The following is a 20,304-nucleotide window of genomic DNA, read 5'->3' as shown; positions in this document are numbered from 1 at the left end:
CTGCACTGGGCAGTTATTTGTTTCTCTCTGTTTATTAAAAAAGGAATTTTATTCTGGTTCGGGAGTTTGTTTATATGTCACTTTTCTTCACTGCAATTGCTGAGCCTACATGGAAAACTCCTCTCTCAGAACAGCTTGGCTTAATCTCTCTGTAGAAATAGGACTACAAGTATGCAATGCACTGATTCATTTAGAGATCTTCCAGATGTAAATTAGATCCACAACCCAGTGTATTTGACTGTACCAGAAACTGCCTGGGTCGGAACCACACTTGGATTAGTGGGATCTTTCTTCTAACACACAGATTTAATCCAAAGCTGAACTCTGGTTTGCTAACAATCCAAATTCAACTGTTAACAATAGGTTAGGCACAGATAAATAAGTGAAGTGTATTAGGACTTGCCATGTCTTCATATCACATTCTCTATCAATTCTGTTCTGTATTTATTACCCAAGGTCTTAGAGCACTGAAAGTCACATGCTGCAAACACGTGGCAAGCATTTTTATGCCTGGTTAGCACACACAGTTGTTGTGTTCTGAATACAGGACCAAGGTTCAACAAGAAGGACAGACGTATGTGAACAGTCAAAGGGCTGTTCGGAACAAACTATCAGCCTCAGTGACATACGCTGAAATTTAAGAAGCCCAAGACACTTCTCAGGGGAGAAATTAAGTCTATTCTGAAGATGCCAATGCTATAAAGGTGCCACTTCTGGCAGTCATATGTTGCAATGCTTAATCTGTCTGGAAGACTCAAATAAGTCTTGATTTAATCTCATTAACCATACTGATGTCTGATCCTTTGTGACTCCTGGTAATTCTTCTGATGCTTCGTGATATTTTACAGATGCAACTTTTTATACACTGTACAAAATTCTTAGCCTTTCAAAACTGAGGCAGCTCCTAGAGACTTCAATGGATTTCTCTGCAGCCCACAGTTCTCTAGTGCTCTTCTCAAAATTCATACCACAGATTTTTCCTGAGATTTCTCTTGGCTCCCAATCCTAGAAGAGCAGGTGTTACACACTATAAAGAAAACTAGTGTTAAATCAGGAGTCCAGTAGATTTCACAGCAGCCTCTACAGAGACGGGATGGGATGGGATTACCCACCAGTGCCTATGTTTAGCTTATGATCTATGATCTTGGATTAGGGCAAGTGGATTTTCAAAATTAAGAATTCTTTCACAACAGAGACCTCAGGAGAGTGGTGCAGACGCTTGTCCTGATGAGAGCAAGACAAGGATGTTACTTTAAAACATGAGACAGGCTTTAAGTATAGCATACTATCATTGAAACTAGGGGACAGCAATGATTTCTTTCCCTGCTCTTAACCTTTTATTGCTCTTTTAGCTCTCTTTTTGCCCCAGACCACTATTCTCCATGTGGAGGTAATCACAGAGAAAAGCATGTCCTCGACACTTCCCTTCTTCCCAAAGGTGCTTTATAATTCTGTGTTAATGAAGAGCCAGAGTTAGACTACAGGTTCACCTTCTCATCCTCCTCTCCACCTCCTTTGCTCTCTCTCCCTCATTCAGCAGCTGGGGAGACTAAGCAGTATTTGTTTACCTCCAGGGTGGTTCATTTCCTTGCCATTTCTTACAAGATGCCTCTGCTCACTTTACTGGAGAACTCCCAAACATGCATGAAGCCACTTCTTGCAGTCAAGTAGGTGATACCTTACCTCCTCCATCATCTGATGCCTCCAGGCTCTGCTGTCTAAGACGATGGCTGCAGCAAAACACAAGGAAAAAAGAATTTCAACTGCAAGCCCGGAAAAGCATCTTCTTGTGTCCCCTTCCTCCCCACAAGCCTCATGGCCTGTCAAGAGGAAAGTTCGCAGGTTCGCTTAGCCTGCAGACTGACCTTCTTCCATACTCCTCATTGCTGGACTCAGCAGAAATCTCAACTTGGAGTGCTTAAGCAAGATGCCTTGTACCTGAGACAAAGCCCTAGGCTGCAGACCGTAGGGCCTGCAGTGGGTCTGGGAGGAGAGCAGATGCTTTCTACTTTTCCTTCTTTCTGTCATATGGGAGTGACAGAGCCATCACCTACTCCATATCCAGGGAACTACAGAGTGACCAGCCTGGCCCCATCCCAGGACACAACATGAATTCATGCCAGGCTCTGCACCCTTCCCAAGTTCCAGATCTCAGTGTACTGGTGCTTAGAGTTGCATGTCTCTTCTCCATGAGATCAGATGTAAGAGTTGTGGAAAAAATCTCAGGAACAATGGGAACTTACTCTTCTACTTCTTCTCCATGCTTTCTTCCTGATCTGCAAGACAAGGAAAGGCTTATAGAATCATAGAATGTTTTGGGTTGGAAGGGACCTCAAAGATCACCTAGTTCCGACCCCTCTGCCATGGGCAGGGACACCCTCCTCTACACCAGGTTGCTCAAAGCCTCATCCAGCCTGGTCTTGAACACTTCCAGGGATGAGGCATCCACAGCTTCTCTGGGCAACCTGTTCCAGTGCCTCACCACCCTCAATGTAAAAAATTTCTTCCTTATATCTAATCAAAATCTACCCTCTTTCAGTTTAAAGCCACTTCCCCTTGTCTTATGCTTAGAAAAGGCTAGAGAAAACTTTAAAAATGCACCTTTCCCTGTATCACTGTTATTGTGCATAACAGTTCCTGCACCAGGTCCAATATAACACATCACATCTTTAAAGAGTTCTGAGTGTCTAAAAAGTCCCTGAGTGCATCAGATTGAAGCAGAACCTTTTGATCCAAAAAGACAGCCATGCCCAGATACAGCAAGAACCACACCCCTTTTTTTTAGCTGCTTAGATACTTTTTCATCCCCTGTCACCAGCTGCAGGTAAAGCTCACCTTTCTTGAGCAGAGAGGTCAGCACATTAAGGAGTGAAGAAGATGCTATACTTTGTCTACCTATCCCTGAGAGATCAACAGGTCCTTCCTCCCCCCGGTCGTGCATAAAGATTATCTGGTTGCCTTTGTAGGTTAAGAGCCCCACTTGAGCTGGCCAAATTCAGGTCAGATATGCTGTTGCTGCAGTAAATCAGGGTTGATCTGGCTGAGTTAACAGCAGTTCATAATAATAACATTGGGGGGAGGCACTGGCAAATGGCAGCTTCCTTGCTCTCCATCCCAGCAAGCCCAGAAGTAATTCAGTCCCGATTAGGAACGCTTGTTCAATATTCAAAATGTAAAACATGGAGGTTGCTGAACCAGCACTTTGAAAAGTTAATTAAATGCCAGGTTTCTTTTTAGCAGATACTCCATCACTCGCTGATTGCTTTGGCCATTTTGCAGAGTGAAGTTTCATCTCTATGCGCTGGGAATAAATATTCTCCTCTCTGTAAGTCAAAGAATACAAGGGGCTCTCCCATACCACACGCACTGTCCCAGGACAGTGGGGCAACAAGATGTGAGATAAGTTGCTTCAATGCCTTGCGCTGCTCTTTTCAAAGCAATTCCAAGGTCTCTCCTCATCTGCTTTCTGTTCTAGCAGGTTATGGTCCTCATCTAGCTCTCCTGTGAATAATCTACTCTTCCAAGCACAAAAAGCAGGACACAAAGGATGTCTAGCTATGAGAAGAAGAAAGCTCCTTGACTCCACTGCTCTCCCTGGAGCTTGCAGTCTGTGAGGAGCTAAAGATTACACTGAATTGATGATCTGAGCCCAGTAATATCCACTGCTATAATCAGAACTGCAGCTGTGTAGGTGACATCTGCATCTGGGCTTTCAGCTACATCTGCACTCTTCTGTCCATCAGGAGAGGCAGAAGTGCAATAGAGCTGGGGAATTTAGGAAAGAGCTCTTCCTGTGAGGAGTAACTGTCCAGCTCCATCCTCCTCCCCAGTGCTGGTGCAAAGCACTTTTTGTGAACCCCTCAATACTATGGAGAAAGAAAGGGATGGCTTCAGAGAGCTCACCACCAGCTCTCACTGGAGTTTAGAATCTGAGAAGACAGAGATGGAAAGATGACGCAAGATTTATGCTATTTTATCCCTCTCTTCTGCCTTCACAGAACTGCTTCCCACTCTGTCTTCAGAGCCTTGCCCTTACTGAGGTGAAACATCCCAAACGCTGGCTTTGCACAGCCTTGCACAGTGAGATGATTTCCTGGCGGTTCAATCTAACCTCTTCTTAGCATGATCCTGTTACTCTTGATAATTGTCCAGCCCCAAATAACACTCTGTTCCTCAGTACTTAAACTCAAAACATCTTTGCTCATCTGCTATCCTCAGGCAGGAGTGAAACACTCCACATGTTTATACTTCTCAGGAGAGGATCACTCCTGCTATCCTTGTAAGCAATTTCTGTTTCTTTTTCCTGAGCTCCCTGTCATGACAGATATCCAGGTGGCCCACAGGGAAGGCACTCATGTTAGTCCTAGAGGCAGAGACTACTTTACTCATGTTCCAAGACTTCTCAACTTTTCCTTGTTATGTTAAGAAAGGACTTGTTCAGGGCAATAAGCAAATACTTAATTATGAAATAGCTGTGCTATATTGGAAAAAATAGTAATTTGGGAAACAAACTCATAAACTGGGAAGGGAAAATAGTACTGACCCCTTTAATCCCACAGCCCAGGTGTTAGAACACTCTTGTGTCAAACAAGATAGTTCCCTCCTCTCTCTAGGGCAAGCTAAAGCCCCACGGTCAGCCTCCCAGGAGAACACCTTAGTCTCTGTGCCACAGGGTCCGAAGGTGGCAGTGGATGATGCCAGTTTTTTATGCTGACAGCACTATGGTTTATACAGAGCATTTAAATACCAATGATGCTATAGCAGGAGCTAGAAACTATTGTTGTTCTGTTCAAACACCTGCTTCCAGTCACCTGTACTAGATATATTTTTTAATGTATGATCACTAGATGATACACCCACTCAAGTAAGAGCAAACAAACCAATACAATCCTGGGAGCAGTGCTCAGAAATGCATTCCGTCTGCCGTATTATACACCAGCCACCTCCATTTTTGTGAGAGCGATATACCTCTGTTTCTTTCATTTCTTCCATCGAGACCATTGCACCTGGAGTGCCAAAGAACATGGACTGACCTCATCACCTAGACAACTCCTTTTCACTGCAAGGCTGTCTGTGCTCCCAAACATAATCAAAATCCCAGAATATTCCTTCTGGCTTTGGCAAGCTGCTGACCCCCAGTATGTTGAGGAGCTGAGAAACTGGGCAGACGACCCCGACAGTCACCATGTGACCCCATGTTACGTAACTCCTAGTACAGAACACCTATTTTTCTCCTAGCTGTGCCCTGGGGCAGAGAGCATAGATCTCATCTCGCTGCTCTGGAGTGTTGTCTTTGCTCAGTTCTGGACAGCAGGAATCCTCCCTCCACAGTAACGAGAGGGGGTTAAACCTCAAAACCGAGGCTTTCCCCCACCACCACCCCTAATGTACAGCTGAGCTGACTGGGAGCTGCCTGCAACTTCTGTACTGAAGGGTGAAAGGCAGTTCTAATGTAGACATCATCTCTGTTAAACTGTTTCTTTCTCATTTAATGGACTACCACGGAGATCTAAATGGAGATAAAGTAGCAGGGCTCAGAGAACAGCCAGGATGCTATCTTTATGCGGCATGACAATGTGCAGTGGTTAATTAGACACCGTTAACCTATTTTAGCAGGGGACATAACTGGGATGAATGGGGAGAAATGTCCTTGAAATCTTTTAATGTCCAGAGCTCAGGAGAGCTCTAGACGCACTTGCGTCCTGCACCGAGCCACAGCCAGGTGCCAGGAGGCCAGTGGGCAAGATCCGAGGCTCTCTTCTGTGTGCCCAGGGCGGTGTGAGGGCGGGCAACACAGCTAAGGAAAAGGGAAGCAATTACGGCGGCTTGTTAAAACGAACATTGAGGCGGCTGGATAGGAACGCCCGCTCTAGCGCGGCGGGCGGCGGCGGAGGAAGAGAGAGCGCTGGGAGCGCGGGCAGCCCCTCGCCCGGCCCGGTTTGCCCTCCGCCCGGGCGGGCAGCTCACCCTTCGGGGCCGCTTCGCTCTCCCCGGCCCTCCCGCACCTCGGCGCAGCAGCCCGCCCGCCCCGCTCCGCCCCGCCGCCGGGCCGGCGCTGCTCCGGGCCGCGGGGCGGGCCCCGAGGCGGCCGCGCTGCCCGGGGGCCGCCCGCCGGCGCCGCAGCATTGCCGGGCCGCGGCCGCCCTCTGCCGGGCCCCGGCGGAGGCTGCGGGTGCGCGGGCCGGTCCGCCGGGACGCTGCGGAGCGCGGCGAGCCGTGGGGCGGCGGTGTGGCTGTTCGCAAGCGGTCACACCCGCCACCTACGGGGGCTGCGGGCTGTCCCCGGGAGGGTGGGCGCGCTCCGCAGGGGCGGTGGGGCCGCGAGTCGAGGTGGAGGGTATTCTAGGTATGTTACAGGGCTCTGGCAGCGAGGGAAGAATTTAATCTGCCGGCGTGTTCGCCTATTTCCTGGCATGTCTCAAGCACTTCTCTTTATGAATCACGTAGAACCAGAAAGCTGCTTCAAGCTGCCCTCTTGCTAAAAGATGGAAATGGGGGGAAAAAAGGGAACGTCCTGATGTTCAGAGATACGTTTAGTTTTGAGGGAGCAGGGCGATCAAAGGGAGAGCGGGGCGATCAAAGGGAGAGCAGAGAGATGGGCTGTGTGCGGAGGAAGTTAGTCACTGGCCAGCATTCTGCCTCTGCGCTTCCATCCAAAACCATACCCACCCTAACGCCGACGGCTTGGCTCAGCCCACAGGGAGACACGAAGCCTTTTGCCTCTAGGGCACAGACTGTAATTCAGGTGTAGGCCTGAGGGAGGGCGGGGAGGGGGATGAGAGAGATAAAAAAAGACATTGTACTCTCTTGCTCACGTATTTTTTTAGTGCCCATCACCACAGTGAGTGGGCGGTGAGCTATGAGTTGCAGCTTGTTCAATAGCCTAAGGCACAACTAAGTTACACATCCAAAATGATGCACAAGTGCTAACTGAGCAGTTCTCCCAGCTCTCCAAGCATGAGTCTTGGTCACTGCTTGTTTGCTGAGGCACAGGCAGAGAAAAACTCTCATCCAAGTTGTACGTAAACCAGAACTGCAGCCCGTGCTGGAAAGCACTACCACAAGGTTCCTTCTCAGCTATTCCACCGCACCTTCCTTGAGGTTCTGATCAGTTGTTTAACTTTCTACTCCCTCTCCCTGGACTGTGGCAGCCCGGAAAAGGCAGGTTTGCCTTGATTAAATCAGGGAGTTAAATCTTCACATCTCCTAAAATCAAGGCAAGTTTTGCTATTGATCTCAGCAGAGTGAGGACTACTATGAGCCTTTATTTCTATCATAGGATGTCACCTCATTGCCCTCCACTTCCAAGCCCTGGAGCACATGGCTATCTGTATCTCCACAACAAGGTTTTGGGCAGACACATATTTTTTTAAACTGCCATGGTCCCACCATCCACTTTCTGGCCCCTCACAGGCTCCCCTGGGCTGCCTGGACCACATGTTGAACACACTGCCCTAGAGCATGACACCAGAGGAAGAAAGACGCAGTGATGAGAAGGGATGCTCTGTGGGGTGGGATATGACAGACACTGTGGCTAGCCAGCTCCAGCTGAAATGGGCTTATGAGGCACTAATTAATCACTAGCAGAAGTAGCATTGTTTCTTCTCATGTTCTAATATGTGGGATTGCTTAAAAGAAACAACAAAGGAGGAAAGCTCTGGCAAGCAGAACTTTAGGAACTGGCACAAAAGAATAAGCTGACAGAGTGAGTTCACAAAGGTCACTGAACCTCAGCCTACTCACTGCATCGTCCCTGTAACAGATGTTCCCAGGGTTCCCTGCTCGCTCACTGGTAGAGCGCTGACCGGCAGAGCTGCTCAGAGCTCCCACTGAGCAACAGAAAAAACAACAACATTCAATACAAATTCCTGCTGTGTGGGAAAACAGCGCTGCAGTTTCTAGAGGTATCCACCACACATCTTCGGTCCCTGAGAACAGGGGCTCATATCCAGTCTTCAGTCTCCAGTAAGCACCAGGGCCAACTCTGACACCAAATGGCTCTTGAGGTTATAGGAGCATTTCAGTTCCCATTTAAAGGGAAAAGCACACTTCTCATCCTCATGGTTACACAGAAGAACTGACTGCTAAAGGAGAAGAACTAGAATGCAAAGAAAAAGTATCCAAGGTTGTTTGTTTTTTTCAAATCCCACAACAAAGAACAAACTCGTGATTCTGAAGTACCGGGCCAAAGACTTTTTACTTGTGATTGGCCTCACTGAAAACATTTAAATGAAAAACACTAGAAAGAACTAGGTGTTTATTACTGAATGGCACCTTGTGCTGTCAGCTCCTGAAAGAAGATATTTTAAGAAGTTGGATTAAGAACTTGAGAATAGTAGAGGGGTTATATGGGAAGGGGGACCGGGGGAGGGGGAAATAGGGCCAAGCAAGTAGATCAGGCCATCTTAGGTCTCTTTCCACAGGTAAACTGCATTAAGCTAGACTTCACAGCCAATTTAGAGGTGACCTACAAAGGCCAGACAAGCTTTTAGCCCTGGCTTTGACAGATACAAAAGGGTTGCAAGTTGCATGTGTTCTTCAAGAGGGTTTTTCTTTTTTGAACTAGAAATATTTGGGACAGCAAGGATAGTATCCTCTGAATTTGATGGTAAATTCCTTGGAGATGTGGAGAACTAAGGAAGAAAGATGCTTTGTCCTCAATCAACAAAATGAAAGAGACTTCACCCTGAGCACACTCTGCCACCTCAGCAGCTTACGTGTACCGTTACCAAAAATGTCACACTCCTGTTCTGGTTTTGTCATGCAGACTGCATTTTCTAGGGGAGCAATAGACTACAATCCTACTAGTTCTTCCATTGCCCAGCGTCTTTCAGAAAATGAAGTCAAGGAATACTTCATTAACAGAGGAAAAAAAAAGACAACTAGCTAAAAAAAAAAAAAAAAAAAAAAAAAAAAGGCTAGAAAAAAAAAAAAAAAAGGAAAAAAAAAGCCCAATTCTTTTTCCAGGCTCCTCTGAGCACTGCAAAGACACAAGGAATGGGCACAAGTCTAGCATTTCTCCTTTTCAGGAAACCCTTGCAAGTCACACTAAGGAGGATTAAAAGGAAAAAAATTCCCCATCACAGCCATGATACTGAGGGATTCTCAGGTGACTCTTCTGTCTTTTAAGGACTTTCCTTTTGCTGCCAGTTATCTTCAATGAGTCTAAACAGAAACACCAAGGAGAGCTCACCCCAGCAATGACATGGAGGGACAGAGGACAAGAGGCTGTTAGCATTCCTGGAACATCCAGCCTATTTAAAAAGAAAAAGAGGTGGGGGAGTGGAGAGAAGGGGGGAGAGAGAGAGAGGGAAAAAACCCACCCTGGCCTTGCACATTGCAGCTTTCCGCCATCTTGATGTCCTTGATGCATGCTGATGGTGTGGAGGCGGCTGGCACCAGATCAGCCCAAGAGAAGGAATGAGAGGCCAATGGAGATTTATGTGAGGAGAGTGAGATGGACAAGGTAAAATTGTCAGGAGGAGTTGTTAGAAAGTAAAATATATTGTGACAATTCCACTCCTGCCGTTCATCAATAAACTGACAGATCATTTAGTGTCAATTAGGAGTGATAGATGGACAAGTCCCCATGATCCTGGGCCAAAATTAATGGCTGGGAGGGAGAGGGTGATTGAAAATGACGGCTGACATTGAGAGGAAAGTCCTGAAGGTCCCCAAGGGGCCATTACTTGCCTCATTCCCTTGCAGATCAATGCAGGGACAAACCCAAAAACAGACACTTCAAGACAAAACTTAATCAGACTTCCTTTTCTTTCTTCTCCTTCTAAGTTGTGGCCCCTGACTTGGCAGCCTTGATCCTTTGTGCCTATACTCTTCACATCATTGAGGACATCCACAGATGGCTATGAGATGCAGTGAGGCTGCCATTTTCCCCACAGCCAGCAAGGAGCCTGGCTTTGCTCCTAACACGGCAGTGTCACAGGGAAGCCCAGCCTGAGACTGACCTCAACTCTGCTGGACAGGGAGTAGAGGGCAGAAGCAATGACACAAGCTTCCCCCGACCGTGTCAGATAGAGAATCTCATAAGCACTTTACTACTCCCACTTGCAAGACAGGGCTGGCTAGAGGTTCTATAAACCAGGCACTCTCAGGGGTCATTTCATATAGATACAACACAGGATAGTTTAAGTCCGTATTTTTGAAACAGGAGGTTTTTAACTTTACTTATCTCTAGAGACCTTGAATCATAAAATCTCTTAATCTCTTAAATAACTTTCCTCCAGCTCCAGGGTGCAATCTCACTGCTGCTCACACTCCAGAGCCCTAAATGATATCTACACAGAGGCTGGGTTACCCTGCTCTAAAGGTCACCTCGACTGCATCCCCTTGCTTCCTACAGACCCTGAATATTCACCTTCTTGTTAAATGCATTCCTGGACACTGTACCACCACTTCTCTTCAAAAATACTTCAGCACGGTCATTTTCCTAAACAAGCCTTGATTATTCCAACACTATATGACCTATCAGTCAGAAACGAGAAATTTCAGCCGAAGCTGAAGCACCTGTTGCTAAACTGCCACGATCCCTGCAGAAGAAAGGAGGTACACATGCAGGCACCGGAAGGGACTTCCTACTGAAAGCAGCACTTGCTTTTGCTCACAGGGCCACCTGAAATGAGCTGTGTTTATTCCACAATCACCTAGCCACTGCCCTACAGCCTGCAGAGCTGCATGAATTTTAAGGGGCTGATTGCAAGACCAAAGGGATCAAGGACCTAAGTAAACTGGAAGTGTCCTGAGAAGCAAAGAAATAAAGACACTAATAGGGACAAAAATGGAAGAAATTCTGTAACGAAAGTCAGATAGATGAGATCAGAAGTTGGAATTAAACGGATTCCAGAAGCACCTCTCCTTTCTCAAATCCTCACCAGTATTCTGGTTCCCTTTTTCTTTTCCCATTGGCAAGCACTTTGTGCTTCTTCCTTCTGATGAATGAGATAACCTGACAATAAACCTCTGCTTTGCTTGTCACAAGTGTCAACACTGATGTCATTAAGGACATCAGTACAGCGTTCAGAATGGCACTTGGGCTCCATCCAGTGGTTAGAGAGCTGCTTCTGTAGCAAAAGCAGCTGTAATTACTATTATTTATGTAGTCTCAGCAGGGTACGAGGCCTCAAGTGGCTGCCTAGATTCTTGGCTGGTGCCCTTTCCTCTAATACTGGGGCTAGAATATTGCTGGGGCAGCAATGGGACTGCTTCTTCTCATAGAGAGTGATTCTTCCCTCCAAGTACAATACATACAGCAGACTCACGTGCAGAGGGCCACATCAGTAAGGAAAAAAGATTACTCTGTCACTACATTGCACCATTTATTTGCTGATTGCAGAGGAAGAGCCTGAGGGTTTGGCTCAGACACTTATCTGCAGTCCTCCTCATCATCCAGATTTACAAAACGGGACTCTTAGCAATTAAAGCTGTTCTTCAGAGGTACAGAAAGTCCAAAGTAATCTTTCCATGCTTGACTTTTTAAAACTTAGTAATGCAGTAAAAGACAGCATTTTGGTAGTTCTCAGAAATTTAAATATCTGATACTTGTAAATGCTACGGGAACTCATGATAAAATACTTTATCTTACTTGCACACCATCTGTGTGAATTAATTTCAAAACTAATTACAGGTTGGAAAACTTTAAGGGCCCTCCTCCTCCTCTTCGTATCTTGCAACAGTCTGAGACAGCTGATGGAAAGAACCAGCAAGATGGTGAGCATATGTGCAAGTTTACCTAGGTATGACGCAGGTAAGGGACTAAGAACCAGCAACAAAGGTAGAAAAACAGGTTGCAAATTAAATTCTAATCTAACATGTGCCAAAAGGAAACACAAAGATCAATTTCAAGTGATTGTTTCACATTGATAAGACTCTGAACTAGAAATACAGCAGAAAAGAGTTTAGGTATCCCTGCAGAAAAAGCAACAAGTGTGCAGTTGCAAGTGGCTCAATCTGTCAGAAACAGAACCAAAAGCTTAGACCTCAAATGGGGAGAGAATAACACATAAGTAGTTACAAGATCATTTCACAAATGGCTGCAGTATCCCATCTGACCTGCAATATATTTACACAACACAGAAAGCCAAACTGTAGCCACTCTGCTCATCCTTCCTAAGTAAAAAAAAAAAAAAAAAAAATCATAGATTTTAATACTGTCAGTTCTGAAAATTCCTTAAAGCACTACAATTCCCAAGCGTAGGCTCAATTACACTGGCATAAAAGTGCTTGTACCTACATCAGATATATCAATAGAAGCATGTTATTCTAACTACATCTACACCAGTGAAATTGGAGCAAGTGAACTTGATGGGCTTCCAAACTGAGTCAACTAGGTTGAAAAGCTGTGGGGAGATAGAGCCTGAGAAAACAGAAACAACAAAGCTACAGTAACATTGGTATGACATCAGCTGATGACTCAGACTTTTCACATGAAGGCTTTACTCTGGGATATGTCACAAAGACAGCCTTACAGGGCAGCATCTCAGATTTTTTTAAGGGAGAGGAGGAGAGAGATCAGCTTGGGGAGAACACACAGCTGAAGGAAAGAAAAGACAAGGGAACTAGTTGTGCAAAATCCTTGTACTTCATATGACTAAAGAAAGTCAGGACAAACCTCCCCTTCGTAGAATTTATTCAATGAAAGCTCTTAATACAAATGAAAAGAATGCTGTCAGATATGACAGGAATCATATGCATGACTGAGCAAGGGGCACATCTTCATCTCATGTCCCACTGTGCAGGGTCTCACAGGTAGAAAGGTCTGCAACCCTCCATCTCCTGTTCTGCTTCTTCAGCTGAATTGTATCCAGCATCTACTCCAGACACCTGGTGTATCTGCAAACCACGCAATTGGGATGCTGGAGAAGCACCACTGATAGCTACTGCTCCAAATCTTTCAGATGAGGCTAATGTCAAACAATGAAAAACATCCCAAAGCAGCACATGCCACAGTGCTGTTACATTAGGAACCTGTATACTGTCCTTCAGGGCACATTAGGCACAGCCCTGAATAACTGTATTGCCTCCAGTCCAGTCCTTCACCCAGACAACAATTACATAATTTATTTTTCCTAAACAACGCAATTCACCCTTGTTCTCTGCTATCGCATTTCCATAAAGCTTCTCTTGGTCCTACAAAGATCCAGGATCATTGGTGGCATTTTTTTATGACCCTGAGGTGGATGCATGTTTGCAATGGCAACTTCTAGCTGCAACCAGTCTAAGAAAAATCATACCATTATCAGAGTTAAACTGGAGAAGAACAGAAGGAGTTCAGGCTGAGATCTTTATTTCTTTGCTCTACTCCAGTCTCCAGTTTTTCAGTTGATTTATTCTTCAGAGACAAACAGAGTGATAATTTCCCCAGAAAAGTACTGTTTTCCAGAAAGGCTATCCGAGAATATAAACCACCTTTCCCACCTCCTGAGAAATACTGACTGTGTAAGAAGTTTCTGGATGTTCTCTCCCATTCTCAGTGTTCCAGGAAAGAAAATACATGACTTTTCCATAAATCAGAGTGCCTCCAAAGTATATGTCCAGACATATACACTCTTATTATACGGCTTAATGATACAAGCAATCTTACATCACTCCATGACTGAGACCTTCAGCTCTGTGAATAGGAAATATAATACCAGCATAACTTCACAGCTTGAAAAATAACAAATAGCTTGAAACCAAGTCATCTCCTCCCAGTCTGAGCTGTCCTTTAGTTTCCACATCCATTCTATTACCGTGTCCAGATATTTCCCTTCCCTTAGGTGTCCTTCATAAGCATCATGCTTCTCAACCTACACTCTATGTATACTTTGTTCCTCCCATCTCTTCTGGCTGACCATGTCCATCCATCTCCATTATACCATAACCCCATACACACATAAACATTGACAAATTTCACCTTTACCGTCAAGGCTGATCACTAAATCCTGAACTGTTCATTGCATTCTTGTCAGTGGGGCACTGCCATGTGTCACTCTCCTGCAAAGTATGCAACCAATCAAATCCACACCCCTTCCAGCTCCTGCATTTAACATGCTTATTATGTTCTTGATTCCTTCCAGTTACTGTACCAGGTAAGGAATACACTGCCTCTGGCAGACAGTGATGTGTACACAGTTCTGAGCCCTGCCAGGCCAATTTATAGAGAGCATTAGCCAGCAGAACCAAGCCAGAGCAATATTTGAAACGCTTTTAAGGAGTTACAACAATGTTGGAGACACAGGCCACCTACAAGCTCCAGAAAAACTGTTCCTGTGACAGCAAAGCCCAAGTGTTGATGTTCACTTAATCCATGCCTAAGCCCCTCTTAATAAAGAAACAGGTGAGGACTCACCTGGTAGATGCCAGAACAGGATCATCTGCCCAGCCTCCGTGGCGGCGCGGGGGTTTAGGTGGTGGACCCTTTAATAAAAAGGAGAAACGTTACAGCCAGCTCCAGTCAAGGCAAAGTCAAGCCAATAGAGACACCAGGTCCACACACACTAATGTAACACTTTACCAAATAATAGATAGATAGCATTTAAAATGCTGTTTATTGATATAATAAAAGGAAGAGAAATATTGCAAGACAGGTTTTTTAGCACCTCTGTAAGCAAAAGATGTAGCACGCTAATCAGTATCTTGACAAGTTTCAGGTCTGTGTGTCTTTGACTTGTGCAGGGCAGACAGTACAGTAGCAGACTGATCCACAGAGGATGCACTCTCCTGGCAAAATACGGTTCACTGGGAACTCATTTGTCGCTGCTGCCCACATTTCAGTGGGAGGTATCACACGTTATGTGTTTCCTAGGGTACAAGTCGTCTCATTTTAGACATCTTGTTTCAGATGAAGAATTGTTCCTAAAAAGTGTCTGCTTTTGTCCACTGCCCAGAATAGGAGGTTACATGTCAAGTTCAGATACAGACAGCCATAACAAACACCTCTAAAGTTAGGTGAGATGAATCCCACCACTGAAATGCTAAAGGGGAAGTTCATCTGGAGCTTAAAGACACTCATTGCTATTTTCTTGCATTATCTTATGTGGCACTCTGATGTGTGGCAAGGAAAACAGGAATTGGTGCTTACGATGGGAATTTTCAAAGAGCAGGGCCATGATTTCCCATGTGGGAGCTGCCCGCTGCCTTTTGCAGTTTTGGGCTCGGTCCCCGCTGCCTGAATCACCTTGTACAGCAGTGGCTTCAGTGTTTTGCATGACAGGCAGTGGTGAAAGCAGAAGAGAAAAGTGAACCTAGTGCATGAATGTCAGTTTATATAGCTCCCAACTCATGGCGCCCAGTGAGGGAAGATGAGTTACGGGCACCCGTGAAGGGACCATCATGAGAAACGATGATTGGGTAAAAGATGTCCCAAAATCGGGAAAAATGGTAACCACAAAGGAGTCTAAGCTGGAGCAATGGTGGAGGGAACAGGTGGCTCCCACAGCTTTTATTAAGGAAAGGAATAGGCTGGGTGACTCCTGAGGATTTTTGACTTGACAGAGGGGACCTTGCATGTGTGATGGGGTCAACCTTGAGCCAAACCCGAATTACCTCTCGCCACAGATGTGGAAGGAGCTGAACTAACCCCTGATGGTAGGGGTCTCCCATGTTTATTTCTTGAACCAGAAGCATTGTTTGTGAGTGTGGGAAATAAAGAGAGCCTGCCAGGGGCAGCCGCTGCCTGCTGCAGGGATGGGGCATGACCCTGCATAGCTCCGTGATAGGAGCAAAAATAGTCATCCTCCAAAAATAAACAGGCAGCAGGAATGAGGCAGGAGCTGCAGACCCAAAATACCAGCTTTCTTCAGCAAAGGGAGCGCAGGAGGGCAGAGGGACAGGCAGGGAGCGTGAAACGCAGGAAACAGCCTCCTTATATGGGCTCATCCGCAGGGGACAGAGCTCAGTCGACTGGAATGACCATGTCACAGAATGTGAAACCTTCAGGGGCCCAAGTGAATGGAGTTTTCTGATCTTTAAATGATTCCTCTGGATTCTTAAGATGCCAAACCAGAGAAGAGGCTACAGTGCCAAAAAAGGAGCATTTTGAATTCAGTTGATCTGGACACACCCAGAGCCCAGAAAAAAGGGGGAAAACACACCACATATGGGCGTGCATGCCCACATAAACATCCCTATTCCCATTACACACACTCCCCACACAGATCCTTCCCATGCAAACAACCCTCCTCCCCTCACATCATCTCCCAGATAGCCAGCAGGCCATGTTCCCAACACACAGCCTCATGACTCCTCACAAAGGTGCACAGAGTTACACAAATGTCACTGAAGAACCTGGGCCATAAGGCTGAACAAAAACACAGCATCTCCAGGGCATTCCAATGCACCCGCAATTTAATTCCCTCATCACCAAAACTAGCCTTCAGATCCAAGGTATCTCAAGATGGGCACTTCAGATCAGGGGGTGATGAGAGTGCCCCAGTCTTTGCATAAGACATGACTCCATGGAATCTAGGGGTTTGATTCCAGTATCTTGCCAATGTTATAACATCTTCCCATTGATCATACACACCAGGCAACCCTGAATGTATGTCAGACTCTGACAAACACCTCACATATACCTACAGGTCTTTTATTCCTCTTGCAATAAATCAGGTAATTCTTTTTGAACTGCCCACAGGAGCACTAGCAACAGAAAAGGTAATGTTAACTGTCAGCTGAGGATAAATAGCTTTTCTTTGTTAGTTGCCTGAAAAGTGCTGTAATAAGGTCACATGCCACATGCACTTTTGTCAAATAAATAAACTTACCTTCATGTACTTTCACATTTCCAAAACCTCAGCATAATTTACAATTGAGAATGCAATGTCTGCATTGCCATAATACGGTGACAGGCAGGGACGCTGCAAGCAAGAGCCTGAGGCAGAAAGTGGAAAGAACGTCAGCCTCAGAGGGAACAGAGCAGAAACAGAGGACATCGTTCTTCTGTAATGAAGCAAATGTGCTCCTGAACACACTCTTGGTGAAAAAGACTGGGGGCTTTAAATGGTGAGAACTTATTGGTACCTCTGTGTTATATTTGGGCAAGATTCTTATGTATGTTCCCAAACACAAAGCTAAGCTACACACCCAAACGGTTTGGTGTCCAAAACACTGAGATTCCACCAGCTCCCGACAACAGTGTTCCCTCTCAGCTCTTCCTGCTCAGTCTCTTTCACAGCACGAACTAACCACTTGCTGCGGTTTGCTTTTCCACTGAAGTTCTGTCAGTTATTTATCTCCAGATGATCTCCTCTACCTTAGTTTCTGCAGATCGTTCACTTTTTCAAGGAACATTGCCACGGTCTGGGCCTTTTATTTTATTTTTTCTCAGAAATTCAGCTCATCATTTTTGTGATGGCACCTTCTCAGTACTTCTTAGGCCACCTTCCTTACCAACACTTTCATACTACCACCATAATCAGTATTTTCTCCCTCCCTTTGAAAAATGACTGGCCTGAATTCCATCTCTCCTGTGTTAAAGTAGAAACTCCACCTTCTTCTTTATCTGTAGTCAGGCCCTTTCTTATCAGACAGATGTAGAATTCTAATTTGGCTTCTCCATTAAGGCAGAAATTTCCAGGCCACTTGTCAGATCATGTCTACAGTTTTGAAGGTGCTAGTTGGATGTTGCTTCCCTCATGGAACCAACTACCCTGTGTGTCTCTGGATCCTGAGGGTCCAGCAAAGTTCCTGTTTGGACCTACCATGACATAGGCAGATTATAGACATGTTGGGTCCCTCAGATTCTCAGGTGGGTCTGGAAATATGGATTAATTTACCTTCATCAACATGACAACTCCTTTGAAACAGCAAGCACTCTGTGCAGGGAAGCAGGGACTCAAATGACATTGACAGCACGCAACAGAGGACACACAATTTTTCTGTCATATAAAACATCTCCTCAAATGTGTGGGATCTGTGTTCTGCCCAATAGACAAACACTGTGAGATTTTATACAGTATGTAGGTGCCTTGTTTTTATCCAATATTGACCATGGAGCAGAAAAAAAGAAGTATGGCCAGTCTCAAGTTTCCCCTTCTCCAGCAAGTTGCCTGAGGCTCTCCTGACTGAGGAAAAGCAAATCTCCACAAACAGACCTGATGAATTAGTTTTGACTGCTGCCAATTAAGGAGCTGTAAGTCAAATAGCCCCACTGCTTCCAAGGAGCCACGTAACACTTACAATGTATACCAATCTCAAAGCATATATGATATCAAAAAGGGCTCAATTCTCAGATCTATGCAAGCCTTGGCTTTTTGCAAAAAACAGCCTATCTCACCTCTTTATCATGTCCACAGATAGTTCAAGTAGTGCATCTGATTTTAATGAATCCCCCCTAAGGACTTCTGCATGTCTTAAAAACCTAGTAGAAAATACCGGATTTCCATTTCATCCACAAACTGTCCTTCATGCTCACTGACCTTCCTTTGCTACGGAAAGTGCTACTGAGACAGAAAAAGTTCTTTGAGGGCTTTAAATATTCTTTGTCATCTATCATAGCAGGTAAAAGAGCAGCTTGCATTGTTCCACAGCTATCAAGAATTTCTCCCCTAAAACAATGGTCAGCTACCTGGTCAGCTTACACGTGCAGCTGCTAGGAAAGCTGTCATTTGGCACCTTAACCTGTCTCAAGAGTTACTGCTCTCCTCTGCATGAAAACAGTGAAGCAGAACACAACGATCTCACTCTCTGAGCAAGGGGTTACCAAGTAGAATGCTCTCTCAACCCACAGTTACAGGGCAGTGCCCCTCCAGCCCTCCTAGGCATGAACATCTCTCAAGCAGTTTGCTACTACCTCGTGCTACATACTGTCAGACAGGTTCCCATCCATCTCCACCACTCCTATATTTCTTTTGCTGCCTTCAGATGGGTCCAGGAGCACTCAAAATATGAAATAAATGTGTGGAAAAGAAAAGGAAAAGCTTTTAATAAAATTATTTTTGATGGGATTGTCCCTAATCCACATCAAGGTAGCCAAGAAGGAAGGATACTACTAGAAAGGCTGGGAAACATGGCTAACTAGAAATGCCATTTCAGCAGATGTCATCAAAAGGCTAGCAGATAACCTCAGAAGGCCGAAAATAACTGCCCTGCTGGTCAGCCACTCGGGGTGCACGAGAGAGGCAGCACAAGGCCTTGGGGAGCTCCAGGCCATGCAGTGCTGGAGCTCAAACTGGGGAAGTTGGCCTAATTAGGGAACAAAAGTTCAGCCGCATTTTTTAGATTCCTCCTGGAGAATCTGGCCAACTTCCAGCTGAGCGGTCCCCTGGAACAGGCTGAGAGTCCAGCATTTCTACAAGCAACCAGAAGACCACTGGAAAAAAAGAAGCAATCCCAGAAACACGGAAGATGCTAAAACAGCCAGCGCTCCCTTGGATGCTGATTCCCTTTGGTGGAGGGTGTTTATTAGCATAACGCAAGAATCTAAACAGATGACAGAAATTATGGGACATGGAGGGACAAATTCAGCTCAGCACAGGACAAACATGCAAACGGGAGGGCATTCACTAATGTGCAACAGCTATAGGAAATTCTGCCTCAGAGAACCCTTCCAGGTTCTCAGGGATGCCAGTTGCTTCAAGAGATATCTACTGCCAGTCCACTCCACTCCACTCCACTCCTCCACTCCACTCCACTCCCAAATGCATGCCTAAGAAGGTAGACCCCTGGCAACGTGTGGTATACAAAAATGCAGCTAGCCCCTAGGGAGGGCTCATCTACAAGCTGAAGATCACAGGGAAGAACTAGCAAAAAACAATGCAACCAGACTGTGAGGCCTCCGGAAATAGGAAGCTTTTGTCCCAGGCTCACACCAACGCTCTTTAGATCTTAGTGCAATGCAAGACGTAGATACAAAAAGGGCTGTAAGGGACTGCATTACAATTATATATGACTTCTTCAGTCATGAACCCTGGGAAGTAGAGTGGCTGGACAGTGTCTAAACCGCTATGATTATTTTTACACAAATAAGGTCCCCCAGTAAGCACCCACCTGAGTGCAGCCAGTGCTGGGCTCCTCAGTCGCACGTTCCTAAGTTTCAGGCGATGTGGCGAAGAGCACGTGGGGGGTGGCTGCTGCGCAGATCCAGACCAGACCAGAGAATGTAATGAGAGTTTGGAGCTAAGTGCCAACCACTGTGAGAGGGCAAGAACTGGGTCAGGAAAATACCACTCTGATTAAAGGCCCGATCATATCAAGCCTCAGGCCATGTCTACACCACAGGTGCAGACACACCTGCAAGTGGGATCCATGTGAGTCAGCTCAAGTCTGGAAACAGCCTAGCTTAGGTTCTTCTGGTAACCAAATTGGTACCGC

General features: G+C 45.7%; 1 protein-coding gene across 1 annotated transcript in view; it reads right to left on the bottom strand.

The window, feature by feature from the left end:
- The window catches only part of IFT43 (intraflagellar transport 43), a 43,830-nt gene that overhangs the window by 14,070 nt on the left and 9,456 nt on the right, over window positions 1-20,304 (bottom strand). Inside the window, exons 2-4 of the mRNA XM_086613621.1 lie at window positions 14,345-14,412; window positions 2,244-2,276; window positions 1,684-1,730 (exon numbers count right to left, since the gene is read on the bottom strand). Coding sequence (XP_086469747.1) covers window positions 1,684-1,730; window positions 2,244-2,276; window positions 14,345-14,412 — 148 coding nt within the window. The remainder of the gene's footprint in view (window positions 1-1,683; window positions 1,731-2,243; window positions 2,277-14,344; window positions 14,413-20,304) is intronic.

The sequence above is a fragment of the Tauraco erythrolophus genome, chromosome 6 (genome assembly GCF_009769465.1).
Source record: "Tauraco erythrolophus isolate bTauEry1 chromosome 6, bTauEry1.pri, whole genome shotgun sequence".
NCBI lineage: Eukaryota > Metazoa > Chordata > Aves > Musophagiformes > Musophagidae > Tauraco > Tauraco erythrolophus.
The sequence above is the reverse complement of the archived record's forward strand: the minus strand, read 5'-3'. Positions and strand labels throughout refer to the sequence as shown.